This window comes from Echinops telfairi, unplaced genomic scaffold (genome assembly GCF_000313985.2).
Source record: "Echinops telfairi isolate 266 unplaced genomic scaffold, ASM31398v2 ScPeMD7_7473;HRSCAF=8511, whole genome shotgun sequence".
NCBI classification, from domain to species: Eukaryota; Metazoa; Chordata; class Mammalia; order Afrosoricida; family Tenrecidae; genus Echinops; species Echinops telfairi.
In genome coordinates this window covers 9,716,296-9,731,026 of record NW_022111377.1, presented here as the reverse complement: position 1 = coordinate 9,731,026, position 14,731 = coordinate 9,716,296, and the positions used below count along the sequence as shown (strand labels likewise).

Sequence of the window (14,731 nt, the reverse complement as noted above, 5' to 3'; positions counted from 1 at the left end):
GCTGAATGAACTTACTTTTCTGCCTTGTATGGAACTGGTGCAGCACATCCCCGAGGACACTACTCTTGCGAGTGGCCCTGTTATTTTTAAGGCACCACAATGGGACTAAGACAAGTGTTATTACTGAAAGAACTTGCCTGCAGCCAATCGCAGGCTGCAGAGACATGCGAAGACATGTTTTATTTGGAATAAACTGTATATATACACGAAGTGGCGCCCTAGAAGCAATCCTCTGGCTTGTCATTGTATCATGTCAGGGAAAGATGTTTAAAACAACAACAAAGGAACAAACAAAAACAAGCTGGCAAGTCAAAACTCTTTCACTAAGCTGCCAAGGCACCTCAGCTGGTTTAACAAGCGCTATGAGTTAACGCCCATCTCTCACTAAGACTTCATGTCGAACAGCTCGATGGCTGCTTTTCAGTGAATGGCCCAAGCTATTTCCGTTTCAGCACTTTGCACTGGTGTTTCCCTCTGCTCAAAATGTTCTTCTCAAAGGGCCACCCTAACTGAGCTCACTACCCTTACCTCAGTTCTGACACTAAGAGTAGGATGTCCCCATAGGGTGCCCAAGACAGATCGCTTTAGAGACGCAGACTGCCACACCTTTCTTCCGCGTCACAAAGTCAGTTTCTTCTTCCCCCTCCGGATTGCACTTTAAGTGTCAACCTCAGAGAGGCCTTGTCTGACAAACTAATCTAAACTAACAACCAAGGACGCAAGCGGAAAGAAAATGGTTTGGAAATGTTGATGGCAACAGGTACAAGTGTGCTTCATACAATCGGATGCTGAATTATTATAAGATTTGTAAGATTTCCCCCCCCCAAAATGATTACTAAAGAAATAAAAGAACAACCCAGCCACCTTTGGTTCTCTCTCTCTGCTGTGAATTCTTTGTGTAGCATTTATAAATTTATTCGTATTTTCTGGATAATGCCTTCATCCAAACTGCCTTTCATTTGCACCAGAATGTCCTCTTCTTAAAAGCAGGGACTCTTGAGTGTCTTGTTTACTGCATCCCGCACATACGAGGTAGTTAACAAGTATTTACTGCGTGGATAAAAGAAAACAAGCATTTTTTATTGCTGCAGTGTGACAGAGTTTTCATGGGAAAATTAATAAGCCCTTTGGATGTCTGACACTGCTCTTTTATTGTACACAATTCTATTTGTAAAATATTCTCCCTTATTATTTTTTAAAGAGGATTTTTGTGTGTCTCTCTTTACAGACATTGCAATCGGGGTGCCCTTTGCAAGCGAGGACCAAGAAGGCAAAGTGCTCATTTACAATGGAAACAAGCATGGATTAAACACTACGCCTTCCCAAATTCTGAAAGGAGCTTGGGCCTCACACGCCATGCCTTCAGGATTTGGTTTCACTATAAGAGGAGATGCAGACATAGACAAGAATGATTACCCAGGTGAGGTTTTTCTTTGACTCCCACAGGAGAATCCACTCCCCACTCTCTTAAAAATGCATCCTGCAAGAGCAGCTCCCTCATAAAGTCCAAGGTCACACTGAAACACGGCACAGGTTTTTGGATATGATTCCAGCATGACTTTCATGAGACTTTGAAGGCAGACAAAACAAACACTCCCTTTCCTGCCAAGAGAATATTAGAAAGGCAAGATGGCTTAAAAAGCTACATTGAACATAAAACTTGTCAACTTGGCAACAGAATCTTTCATTTGAAACCTTTCAGTAACTTGGTCTCCATTGACAAAGGCAGTTATACCCTACCCTCTAAGAGCAATGTACTTTTACCCTATCACTCCCTTCTAGCTTTTAATTCTTATTAATTAATTTATGAACCTCAATGTTTCTGTCATAAAGATCACAGTTGTATACGATTTCCCAGCCATATTCTAAGGTTTTTCCAAAGAGATACGGTATACTTTAAAGAAGGATGCAAAAGATTCATAATAGACACCACAAACTATTGTTAATCACCTAATTCATATTGAAGACTCCTGTAAATCCATAATATGCAAGTAGATCATCCATGTTTGGTGCATGCTATATGAACATGCTTGTTGGTCTTTATTAGTAGTAGTAAAAGATCATTTTATTGGGGGCTCTTACAGCTTTTATAACAATCTATACATCAATTGTATCAAGCATATTTCTATGTGTTGCCATCATTGTTTTCTAAACATTTACTTTCTATTGAGTCTTTAGTACCAGCCCCCACCCCGAGCCCCGACTCCTTGATAAATTATAAACTATCATTATTTTCATATCCTACACTGACCCCTGTCTCTCTTCCCCCATGGTTTCAGTTGTTCGCTCCTCTGGAGTGAGGGGTCGTTGGGTGGTTATGTGGGGATCATTGGATTGGATCCCTCTTCCTCCCCACCTCTCCCCACCTTCCCCTTCCCCTCCTGGTATCACTACCCCCATTCCTGTTTCTGGATTCTGTGTGTCATGAGTTCTTACCTCCTATCTGTACCTGTGCACATGCTCCGGTTTACCCCACAGTGAAAGGCAGAAGTGGGGTCATGATAGTGGGGGGTGAGCAAACCTTAAGGAACCAGAGGAATATTGTGTGTTTCATTGGTTCTATACCGCCCCCTGGTTGACTCATCCCTTTCCTGTGACCCGTCTGTGAGAGGATGTCCTGTTGTCTGCAGATTAATTTGGGGTCTCTGCTCTGACCCCCACTTGTTCGCAACGGTATGTTTTCTGTTATTGTTTGATTTGGGTCTTCTGATGTCTGTTACCTGATCTCGCCGACACCTCTTGATCGCACAGGCTGGTGTGCTTCTTCCACGTGGACTTGTTGTTTCTCTGCTTGTTTAACTTCAGGCCTTTAAGACCCCCAGATGCTGTATCTTTTGCTAGCCGGACACCATCTGCTTTCTTTACCACGTTTGCATATGCACCCATTTTGTCTTCAACGATCATGTCAGGAGGGTGAGCATCATAGGGATTTCTTTAGGCATCAGCGTTTTTTAGCAGAGAACATTTGACTTCTTGGTTTTATGACTCAATTTTCACTTTCATCTTAAGATGGTTTTTTAAAGATGGTTTCAATAAATACTTAGAAATTGTTAATAGTTCACTGACAGTTTCAACTATTTATTAAATCTTTGTGTCTTTCACCACTCGTTCCCCTAATTGGGTGTTTTCCATATGGAGTGTCTTTTTCTGGTTTGGGGCAGTGTTCAAATGAGCTGACTGTCTAAATATAGATCACTAATTTCAATTCCTTGGCTTTCTCTTCTCCTCCTGGATTAATATACTACAACATATTCTTGTAAATTTGCCAGAAATCTCTCATGACACTAATATAGATATTGTGCTGGGCTCAAAGCAGATTTAATATTTTATGGTATGGTGCTGCTTTCTACCTGTGACAAATTTAAGAGTATTTATTTAAATTTCTTTTTTTAGGTTGTGTTATTCTAGTATCATCAATGATAGTTAATTGTGGTGTATTGTTTTGTTGTTGCTTGTTTGTTTTTGGTGGGAAAGTAGAGGCTGGGGGCTTATATGAGCGGGCTTCAAAAAATTTTGGAAAAATTGAATTAAAAGATAATGGAATTTTTCCATGGACTTTTTGGAAGGCCCCATTCCACATTTGTATATACATGGCAATCCTGTTTGTTGCAGGCTGGAACGGGGCTCCATATGGTTTACAAGGCAGCAGATACTTTAGGAAGCCGATCCCTGAGACTTTCTTTCAAAGGCAGACAATCACATCTTTATCTTGTAGTGATTGATAAAAAAACTCGCAGATGGGCTCAAACTCCTGACCTTTCACTGGGGACTTGAGGAGCTGGCCATTTCAACCAGACAGAGACTCCTAAAGTAGGCTGGTGGGTTGGAATGGACAATGTTTTAGTTAACAGTCCAACACTTATCCTCCTATACTCCAAAGACCTTTCAAGTAGGCATGAGGTCAGTGATATTGCTAACATCAAATCAAGTATAGCAGCTACTTCTATTGCCATTCAAGAGTCCAAATCATGTCTGCCATGACATATAGAATAGAGTTCTTACCCAGGGGGCTTTTGCTTTCCGATCTCTCTCACACAGAGAGCTACCCATATGTACTCACACTCCCAAACGCGTATGTGTGCTCACCACTGATTAACCGTATGACATTATCTCACACACATATAATGCATATTTACACATACATAAATGTTAGTGTGTTTAGCAGAAGAATAAATAGGATAAGAATCACACCATACTTCTTTTATTCTGGGAAGCATCAAACTAATATAAAAATAACCGTATTAAAGTTAGCAGAGTGACTGAAGAAAGCAGACGAAGAAAACGCCCTATTGCTGTAGAATCTAGTCTGACGCATAGAAACCCTATAGGACAGAAGAGACCGATTCCATACGGTTTCTAAGACTGTAGATCTGTGCAAGAGCAGATTTCAATCTTTCTCCTGAAGAGATTGGGTTAAAAATGTTGACCTTTTAGTCAACTTAACCACTGTGCCACTAGTAAATAAATTGACTGCTACCAAGTTGTGTTAGTCCAGGTTGACTAGAGAAACAAATCCAGAGACACTCGTGTGTAAGAGGGAACTTTATATCAAACAGCAATTGTACATTAAGGAAGCATTCCAGCCCAGTCCAGATCAAGTGCATACGTCCGATATTACTCCATATGTCAAAACTTGTCCATAAATTCCTCTTTAGACTCACGCAGCCAAGCAATGATGCTGAATGCAGGAAGATCATAGGCCAGTGGATAGAAAGTCTTATGGATCCAGTGTTGGTGGAAGGGTCTTAGTGCTGGTGTGGGTCTCCACATGGCTCCTCCAGCTCCAAAACTCTGGCTGTCATCAGCAATGCTCAATGTGTCTTATCAACAGGAAGACGAAGCAGAGTATGTCTGTGTGGGTCTGGCCTGCAGTGAGCTATTTATCTCCTTCCTGCCTCCAAATGAAGTCACCAAGCTGCGACATGATTGACAGGCTAGACTCCACCCCTTTGCAAGTTGACAGGAGACTATGTAAATGCCACAGACCACCCCTTGTCAACTTGACGCTTTTACACAACTCTTTAGCCATACATAATTTTAACAAAACAATAATAAAATCATATCTGTACCTAAAGGATAAAACTAAGAAGCACACCATTCAATAGGTGCTATTCTTATTTAAACATAATATTCTAAAAGTGAACAAAACAATATTCTATGTTTAACAATTGCAGTTACCTTAATCCTATGAATATATTCCCCCAGCTATGGAAGTTTGTAAGCCAGCCACTTCACTTTTTCTGCCCAATTTTGGGCATCCAATTTCTATACTGCCCATTTACATCAATGCAGTGCTCTGAGGAGACAATAATATTCTTTGATATGAAGAATCTTCATTCCAGTTGGAACTTTGTAAGTCTGCGTCCATCAGCAAATTCAAATCAGGACAGGCCATCCATAAAGTCAGCAGTAATGTGCACAAGTTCACAGGCTCTAAAATCTTCTCTTCATCTTTTCGGGTTCTCAATGTGTCAATGCAATGTGTGCCGCCTCATTTAGCCTCACCAGGGTACCCATTGGTCACCTCACCTTTACACCACAGGCACTGTCACAAATTCTCAACAACCCTAGCCTCCTTGTGCTAGGTCATGAACTTCAGACCAGTCAATTGGCGCTCGTCTTCTTTAGTTCTGGTGAACCAGGTCCACCGGTATTAGTGGCCAGACTCCACCCATATCTTTATTGCTGCACTTCTCCCACTGCCACTCAATAAGTGGATCCAGGTGGTCACCTAGCAAGCATTTCAGCCTGCCCAAAAGCTTCCTTTAGCAGTTTAGTCCTAGAAAGGAGTTTTTTCAGGGCTCCAGATTTTTCCATCTCTGGGCATAAACCACTTGTTCAAAATTTAAAAAACCATAGGGTTCCTTTTTCCTTTTTTTAATTTTTTTTAAATTTGTCAACAGCATCCTAGGCAGGTCTCTTCATCTTTGAATGTCCTGAGTGCTCAAGAAACTGGGTGGGGCTTATCCTTTCAGAGTCTTCTTTGCAAGAATGTCCTAACCCATTTGAAGATTTCAAATTGATGGCTGAAACAGCTTACAAATTCTACACTTACACTTCCCAATAATAATTTTTATCAATCATTATATCAATAACAATAGGCAGAAGAAAACAGTATAAACCTAGTATAGCCAGGTCCTAAACTCAATTTTTAAAAGTTAAGGTCAATCCTTATCTAGCTTGTCTTAATCTTTATCTAAACTATTCCATAAACAATGTATAGAACAGTATTGAAATGCCCTTACAGTTTCTAAGAGTGAAAATCTCAATGACAGCAGATGACTTTACTCCTGAGTCACTAAATAGAAGGGAAAACAAACTTCCCAGTTCAGATCCTGGTTCACCACTGATGAGCTATGTGATGCTACCAACATAATTTTATATCTTTCAGCACCTGTTTACTTTAAAAAATTTTTAATTTTTGATTGATTTTGACTAATTGATTTTTTTAAGTTGGGAGTTAATACATATGAGGGAGGCCCCCAAAAAGCCAGAACTTCTCTGGGGGTAGAAGAGCTTTTTTAGTACATATTTTCCCTACTAGGTCAGCATTGAGCAACTCGCTCTGAGTTAGTGCACTCAGTGGTGTAGCCTGGGAAGGTTCTCTCAGGTCACAGTGAATTTTTTCGTGAAAGCAGTTTTGCTTGAACCTTGTTTTTTGTGATAGCTGATTTAAGAGAACAGCGTGCAACTGTGAAATGTTGTAGTTGGTTCCCTGTTTCTCCTCCTTCTGCCCCCGCCACCCCCTTCCTCCTACTCTCATGGTATCACTACTCCCATTGTTGTTCATGAGGGGTTTATCTGTCCTGGATTCCATGTGTTGAAAGCTCTTATTTGTACCAGTGTAAGTGCTCTGGTCTAGCCGGATTTTTAAGGTAGTACTGGGGTCATAATAGCAGAGAGAAGGAAGCATTAAAGAACTAGAGGAATGTTTTGTGTTCCATCATTGCTGTGCTGCACCATGGCTGTCTCGTTCTGAAAGGACAGAAATTTGATGACATAGAAGAGGCAAAGAAAAAAAATGAGGGAGGTGCTGTCAGCCATCCTAACAGATGAGTTTGAAAAATGTTTCCAAGACTGGAATCGCAGATTTTACAAATGTATTCAGTGTAATGGAGAGTACTTTGCAGGTAATAAGGCTTTTTTGTTAAATAAATAAGTAAATAAAATAATGAATACATAGGTTTAAAAAAATTCAAGGGTTTTTTTTTGGGGGGGGGCTACCCCCCTCGTATAAACTATCATTCCATAGTTCAATTACATCAAGCAGTATTGTACAATTGCTACCACAGTCAGTTTCCAAATATGCTTTTCTTTCCTGGACTTCTTGACATTGGGTCTCTTTTACCACCCCCAACCCCCAAAACCCTTCTATCCCTATAGGTTCATCAGCCCTGGGTTTCAGATACTGGAAAGCAGAAAAACATATAGCACAAATGCAAGATGGTGATTCCCAATGACATTACACTTCTGAGATAAACCCTAATACGGACAAACAAAAACCAAACCCAAACAAAAAGAATGCAGCATCCATTTCTTAATGTGATATTATGGGATTAGTAATACGTACTTCATTGGGTTGTTGATGCTTACACATTCTAGTTTGGAAGGAAACATTTATGAAATGCTGCAAAATAACTGAGCGTCCAAAAGAAAATGAATTTGATTGACATGAACTCAGTCAAGATACTTTGCTTCCCAGTCATGTTGCAAAACGGAGCTCCAGGACAATTGCCTTAGCAGCTAGCTTACCACAAAGTATTTTCAGTCGTTTTTGTTAGCCATTGTAAATGTTGTCATGGTTACAAATATATAAATACGAACTATAAATATTTTCATTTCTCACACTAAAATTATGTTTTCTATTCAAAATAGGGACGAGCTCAGATTTCTATGTTGGTGCTTATTGGAAACCTAGGATTGGTTAGAGGAGTAGCTTGTATACATTGAATGAAAGCATTTCAGAGAAGAAACAGCTGTGATGGTGAGGAATCACCCAGATTTAATGATCTTGTCTAATCCTATTAAACATGGTTGTATCACAACACCATCTGGTAAATGCATGGCCCAGACATTGGAAGGTGGAGGAAGGGAAGTGCTGGCCTTCTCAAGGAGCAGAAATCCTGCTGGCAACAAAAACTGAAGTAGACATGGCAGAATGCCAAGACTATCCTTGTCTCCTTCAGACCCCCAATATATGGTAATTATATCATGAAGCCATCTTGTACATTATAACAAATGCAATAAAATGACCCATCACCATTCATTTTCAGGAGCAGGGATATGTGCGTGTGTGCATGCACGCCTATTTGAGGGTGCGGGGAGAGAGAGAACAGCTGAGAGGGGCTTTAAAATGTTTGTGGAACAGTGGAGGCAGATATGGTGAATTTTTTCACCAAATTTTTGGGACTCCCTTGTAGGTTTGTGAAAAAAGATTTTGTGAACCATACAAGGTAAATACTCTTTTCTTAGACATAATTTTAGATTTATAGAAAATCTGCCAGCATTAGCTGTTCCCCGAGTTTCCCCTACTAGTAACAATTTACATGACCAGAGTACAATGAGTTATTCACTAATCTATAGACCCTTTAAAAACTCAGTTGAGTTTTGCCACCCATCCTACTAATGTTATTTTTTGTATCGCAGGATCTCTCTTTGCTTTTTAATTAGCTAGTCCTTTAGTCTCACCCTGACCGTGGCATTGTTGTTTTATTGTTTTGCTTCCAAATTCTAGACAGTTTTAAAGCATATTGGCCAGACATTTTGAAGAATATCTCTGAATTGATGCTTGCCTGGTGCTTGCTCATGACTGGCATAGTGGGTTACACATGGTGCTGCTAATCACAAGGTCAGCGGCTCAAAACTCCCAGTCGGTCTATGATGGAAAGATGAGGCTTTCTACTCCTGCTACAGAGTTACAGTCTCAGAAAACCAGAGAGGCAGTTCTACCTTTTCCTAAAGGGTTGCTATGAGTTAGGATCAACTCTATGGCAGTGCTTTTTCAGTCTGAGATTGCAGTTTTGTGTTGTGGGCAAAATTACCCTTCTCAATATTTCGTGTTAGGAAGTATAAGGCACCTAATATCTTTCTACTTTGATCACTGTCTTATGACAATGTTGGGTAGGTTTCCCTTGTAGTAGTGTCACTTTAGACAGCTCCTATGAGACAATGTAAACATCCTGTTTCTCATCATTCCTTGGCCCACTAATCATGGCATCCTTTGATAACTCTCACTTGCAATAATTATTACTGCCTAATTGTGATATTTAATTTCCATCACTCCATCTGTATTTATTAATTAAAATTCTAATGTGAGATAAAGATGTCCCTTTTCTCCATTTAAGAAGCCCTGGTGGTGCTATGAAGTAAACATTAGACTGGTAGCCCCAAGATCAGCTGTTCAAACCCACAGCCACACCATGGGACAGAGATGAGGCTGTCTGTTTCCATAAAGATTTATAGCCTTAGAAACCCTACATAGAGTCACTCTGAGTCAGAATTGACTTGATGGCAGTGGGTTTGCATTTTAGGTCTCTCCGTTTATTTAATTATATCAATATAGGTTCATAGATACTTACAGTTCAGAGGTTATGGTCCATTCCCATGTTTATTTTTGCTACTCAGATGTCCCATATCTGGGGACTCCTTCAAATTGACTTTTCTCTTCTTTTGATATGCTCCATCCTTTATGAGCATTTCCCTACTTTCTGGCCCCACGATGCTCCAGATTCATCATAGGTTGTTCTTTGCCACAGCCTTGGTATAAGTCACGTCAAGGACCTGTGGTTCCTTGTAATGAAGAGTAAGATTTGTACCAGAGGTGTCCCATGACTACGAACGTGTCAAGATAAGGTGTTTAATGCAATGAATTCCATACACTGCCGTGTCCTCATATACAATAGCTACATTGATATTTGTTGAAATCAACTCTTTGTTTTGCTATTCGGTCTGTATTTTTGAAGTCAGTTATTTTCCTCTGATTTCAATCACTTGAAATGTAAAACAAAAGGCATTTGTATAATGTTGGCATCATTCAGTTAATGTTAAAAACAGCCATGAATTTTCCTAATTTTGAAAGTGGCATTGCCCCTGGAGTTTCTAAGGCCATAATCTTTAGGGGCCACGGGAAGCAGCATGACCAGAGACCAGGAGGTATGAAAAGGGAACCTCAGAAGTAATTTAGTTCATATTACTGTTAACATGAATGTAGAGGGGTAAAACTGGATATGTAGATTTGGGACAGATAGTGTATGTTCTTGAAGAGTGTGTTGAGTAACAAACACTTACCTGGGAAATTAATTGGGAAAGATAATATATTTCTATGTTTCAAAGTGGCACCTATGGCAACTTTGTCTTTAGCAAAGTTGGGTGTATAGTAATGAAAAAGAAATTGAGTTTGAAAGCTGTTAAAATATTTCAGGTGAGAGTAAGCGCACTGAACCAGGTGAGTTCAAGAGCAACCTGGAAATGTTTGGAATCCCCAAACTTAAGAGCTATCCTCAGCCAGTACTTGTGGGTGGGAACTTATAAGTAACTATCCAACCTCCAATGGCACTGAGTGGGCATCCATTTTCTATAATCCTCAGGAACATCCCCTGTTGATACCTTCTGCTTAGATGCCAAATGAAACCCCCCGCTGCCGTCAAGTTGATTCTCACTCGTGGTGAGCCCCTATGCAACAGAGTAGAACTGCTCCGTAGGTTTTCTTGAGCCATAGTCTTTACAAAAGCAGATTTCCAGGTTTCTCTTCTCCAACACTGCTGAGTCGGAGCCCTGGTGGCGTAGCGGTTAGGCATTGGGCTTCGACCCACAAGGCCAGCAGTTCGAAACCATCAACTGCCCTGAGGGCAGGGCTTTCTATTCTGGTAAAGAGTTACAGTCTTGGAAAGGGTTACAGTCTTGGCAACCCACAAGGCGGGGGTGGTGGTGGAGGGAGGGGGTGTCACTATAAATTGGGGGGGAGGAGGTGTCACTATAAATTGACATTGACCGGGAGTTTGGCTTGAGTTTGCTGAGTGGATGTAAACCACCAACTTGTAAGCCACTGAAAACCTTGCTACATTCATTCACGGGGTGTATTGGAAAGTTTTTAGCTCTCTGTAATGGAGAGGAGAGATAGGTATGCAACATTGAATTTCCATGATGTTTTTAATATTCCCACAACAAAAGAATTTTGGCTACAGTGACTCTACATGAGAAGAGTTACACAATTGCTACTGCCCAGCCACATGAACAGATGCACCCACTTCCTATTTTTGTGATATCTTTCCAAGGGGAAGTCTGTTTCGGTAATAACTATATTCAAACTTCCAGGTCCTGCTCAAGAATGGCTGCTTTCTGTACTCACAGCTGTGTTTACGAAAAGATTAAGCGAAGATCAGGGATAATCATTTTCAAGTCCAATATCATAATAAGGTCACTATTTTGTCTAACCTTAGACTAAGACACTGAAATTTGGTAATGTTTACATCTATAAAGAAGATACTTCTTATTATTATTTTTGTATGAAGTACTGGAACAACCTTTGTCTGCCTTATTTCTGGCTCACTTTTAAAGAGGCAGCCAGTAAAAGGGAATTTATAGAGGTCTAAATACAGGCATGTACATATGTAAATATATTTATATATGATGAGCCCCAAATAAAATGATTTTAAAATTAAATAAAAAGGAAGCCAGTATTAAAAAAATTGGGTTCTTTCTCCAAAACTGATTGTCAATTACCTAAAAAGGGAGGTTAGAACTCGCTCTCACACCTGAGCTACCTTTGCCCACACACTTGAAACAGGCTTTCATAAAGAATTATTATTTTATATTAAATTTTGTTGATGTTGGTTGCCCACTCTCCTTCAACTCAGGATATATATATATATCAATGTAATGTTGCCCAGTCTTGTGCTATCTTCCCCATGTTTTATGTGTTTGGGCCCATTGTTGTTTTTTCTTTAAATCATTTTATTAGGGGCTAGTACAACTCTTATCAAAATCCATAAATACATCATTGTGTCAAGCACATTTGTACATTTGTTGCCATCATCATTGTCAAAACATTTTCTTTCAACTTGAGTCCTTGGTATCAGCTCATTTTTCCCCCTCCCACCCACACCCTCCCTCTCTCACAAACCCTTCATAATTTATACATTATTATTACATTGTCATGTCTTACACTGTCTGGTGTCTCCCTTCACCCACTTTTCTGTTGTCCATCCCCCAGGGAGAGGGTTATATGTAGATCATTGTGATCGGTTCCCCCTTTTTATCCCACCTTCCCCTTACCCTCCTGGTATTGCCACACTCATTATTGGTCCTAAGGGGTTCATCTGTCCTGGATTCTCTGTTTCCAGCTCTGATCTGTACTAGACAGATTTTTAAGGTAGAATTGGGATCATGAAAGTGAGGGGTGGAAGCATTAAAGAATTAGAGGAAAGTTGTATGTTTCATTGGTGCTATACTGCATCCTGACTGGCTTGTCTCCTCCCCGTGACCCTTCTGTCAGGGGATGTCCAGTTGCCTACAGATGGGCTTTGGGTCCCCACTCCGCACTCCCCCTCATTCACAATGATATGATTTTTTGTTCTTTGATGCCCAATACCTAATCCTATCGACACTTCATGATCACACAGGCTGGTGTGCTTCTTCCATGTGGCTTTGTTGCTTCTCAGCTAAATGGCTGCTTGTTTATCTTCAAGCCTTTAAGATCTTTTGATAGCTGGGCATCATCAGCTTTCTTCACCACATTTGCTTATGCACCCGCTTTGTCTTCAGCGATCGTGTTGGGAAGGTGAGCATCATGGAATGCCAGGTTAATAGAACAAAGTATTCTTGCACTGAGGGTGTACTTCAGTGGAAGTCCAATGTCCATCTGCTACCATAATACTAAACTTATAACTATATGCACATAGATCTATTTCCCCATTGTCATATATAAATATATTTACAAATGTACATGCCTGTATTTAGACCTCTATAAGTGCCCTTTGCCTCCTAGCTCTTTCCTCTCTTTCCTTTGACTTTCCTCTTCTCCCACTATCATGTTCAGACTTCATTTGGGTTTCAGTAATTCCTCTCAGTTACATTGCCCTTGATCAAGCCATACTGGGCCTCCTACACCCTCTTCACCATTTATTTTGGATTACTTGTTCCCTTGTCCCTGGGTTTGTTAACACCCATTTCCTTTCCCCTGTCTCTCCCTCTTCCATGTTCCCCGGAACATGTTGCTTTCTCATCCAGATTGTTTATCCTGCCTATCTTATCTAACTAGACCTGCAGAGATAATAATGTGCACAAAAAACAAGGCAGAGCAAAACAAAGCAACAAAATAAAACAAAACAACAACAACCAAAAGAAAAGCCTGTAAATAGTTCAAGGTCTGTTTGTTAACCTTTAGGAGTCTGATGGGGTGCCACACCCTGGCCCCACAGTCTATTTTTGGTATTCCCTGGGGACTTCATTGCTCAGTTCCCCTTGCTGTTCTATTGCACACCGTTAGTGTTTCGCCTGAGTGTGGTGGGTCATATCGGGCACAGTTCCTGCACTGTGTCTCTCCAATGTTGTCCCCCGTAGCGCAATGGGTCAGTGAGGGCCATCATGTCTCATAGTGGGACCTGCCCTATGGTCCACTCTGTGCTTTGGCTGCTCTGAACAGGAATATCGTCCTCAGGGCTTGGTGAACCAGAATGTGTTCCACTCTCTCTTCCTCTCCCTTCATTTGCTCCTGTATGCTCTGATCAGACATGTCCCTCTCCCTGAGCTGTAACTTCAGTGCTGTCCTCTGAAGTGAATTTTTCTGCAGGGAGGTGGGGCTGTCCAGGTAGTTGGGATTGGGGCCGACCCCTCAGACCTCTCTACCCTGTTTCCCCGAAAATAAGACAGTGTCTTATATTAATTTTTGCTGCCAAAGATGTGCTAGGTCTTATTTTCAGGGGTTGTCTTATTTTTCCATGAAGAAGAATACAGTACACATTTATTGTTTATTGTTTTATTAAAAGAGACCTTACACTTCCTGTCTGCTCCAGCTGCACTGCAGCCAACAGCATTGTTGGATAAGATGTTAGAAGGTGATTAGGTGAATCATTGATATAGATATTTTATCTTCCTCTCTACCTCCCTTGCAATACTGTATAGTTGCAACTTAATGAATATATCAAGTCCCATTAGCTATCAATCATAGACTTTTATCTCTGAGGGCAAGTCAAAAGGCATTGCATTGCAAAAGGCATACAAAATCATAGTAAGCCTTATTAAACAAAAGTCACACAGTGAAACTCTCATCTCTCAACATAGCCTCTGTGTACATCTATACACTTCTGAAGGTTGTGTCTGTCTCTTTAACCCTTTCGTGGAGAATTCTTCTCTCTTCAATTTATATCACTTCAAAATGGCATTTTTGTCATCTTGTGGGGACTTAAATTGTGTTTCTTTTAATTTTTTTTCACTAAATCATTTTATTGGGGCCTTTAACAGGTCTTATAATAATCCATACATCCATCCTATCAAGCACATTTGTACATACATTGCCATCATTTTAAAAACATTTTCTTTCTACTTGAGTTCTTGGTATCAGTTCCTCTTTTTCCCTTCCCTCCTACCCCCTCCCACCCACATGAACCCTTGATAATTTATAAATTACCAGTATTTTTATTTTCATATCTTACACCGTCTGCTCTCTCCCTTCACCCATGTTTCTGTTGTTCATCCCCCTTGGGGTGGGGGTAGGGGTTATGCAGGGATCATT

At 40.5% G+C, this 14,731-nt stretch overlaps 1 protein-coding gene across 1 annotated transcript in view; it reads left to right on the top strand.

Moving 5' to 3' along the window:
- Window positions 1–14,731, top strand: part of ITGA8 (integrin subunit alpha 8) — a 272,754-nt gene that overhangs the window by 96,512 nt on the left and 161,511 nt on the right. Inside the window, exon 14 of the mRNA XM_004712640.2 lies at window positions 1,229–1,420. Coding sequence (XP_004712697.2) covers window positions 1,229–1,420 — 192 coding nt within the window. The remainder of the gene's footprint in view (window positions 1–1,228; window positions 1,421–14,731) is intronic.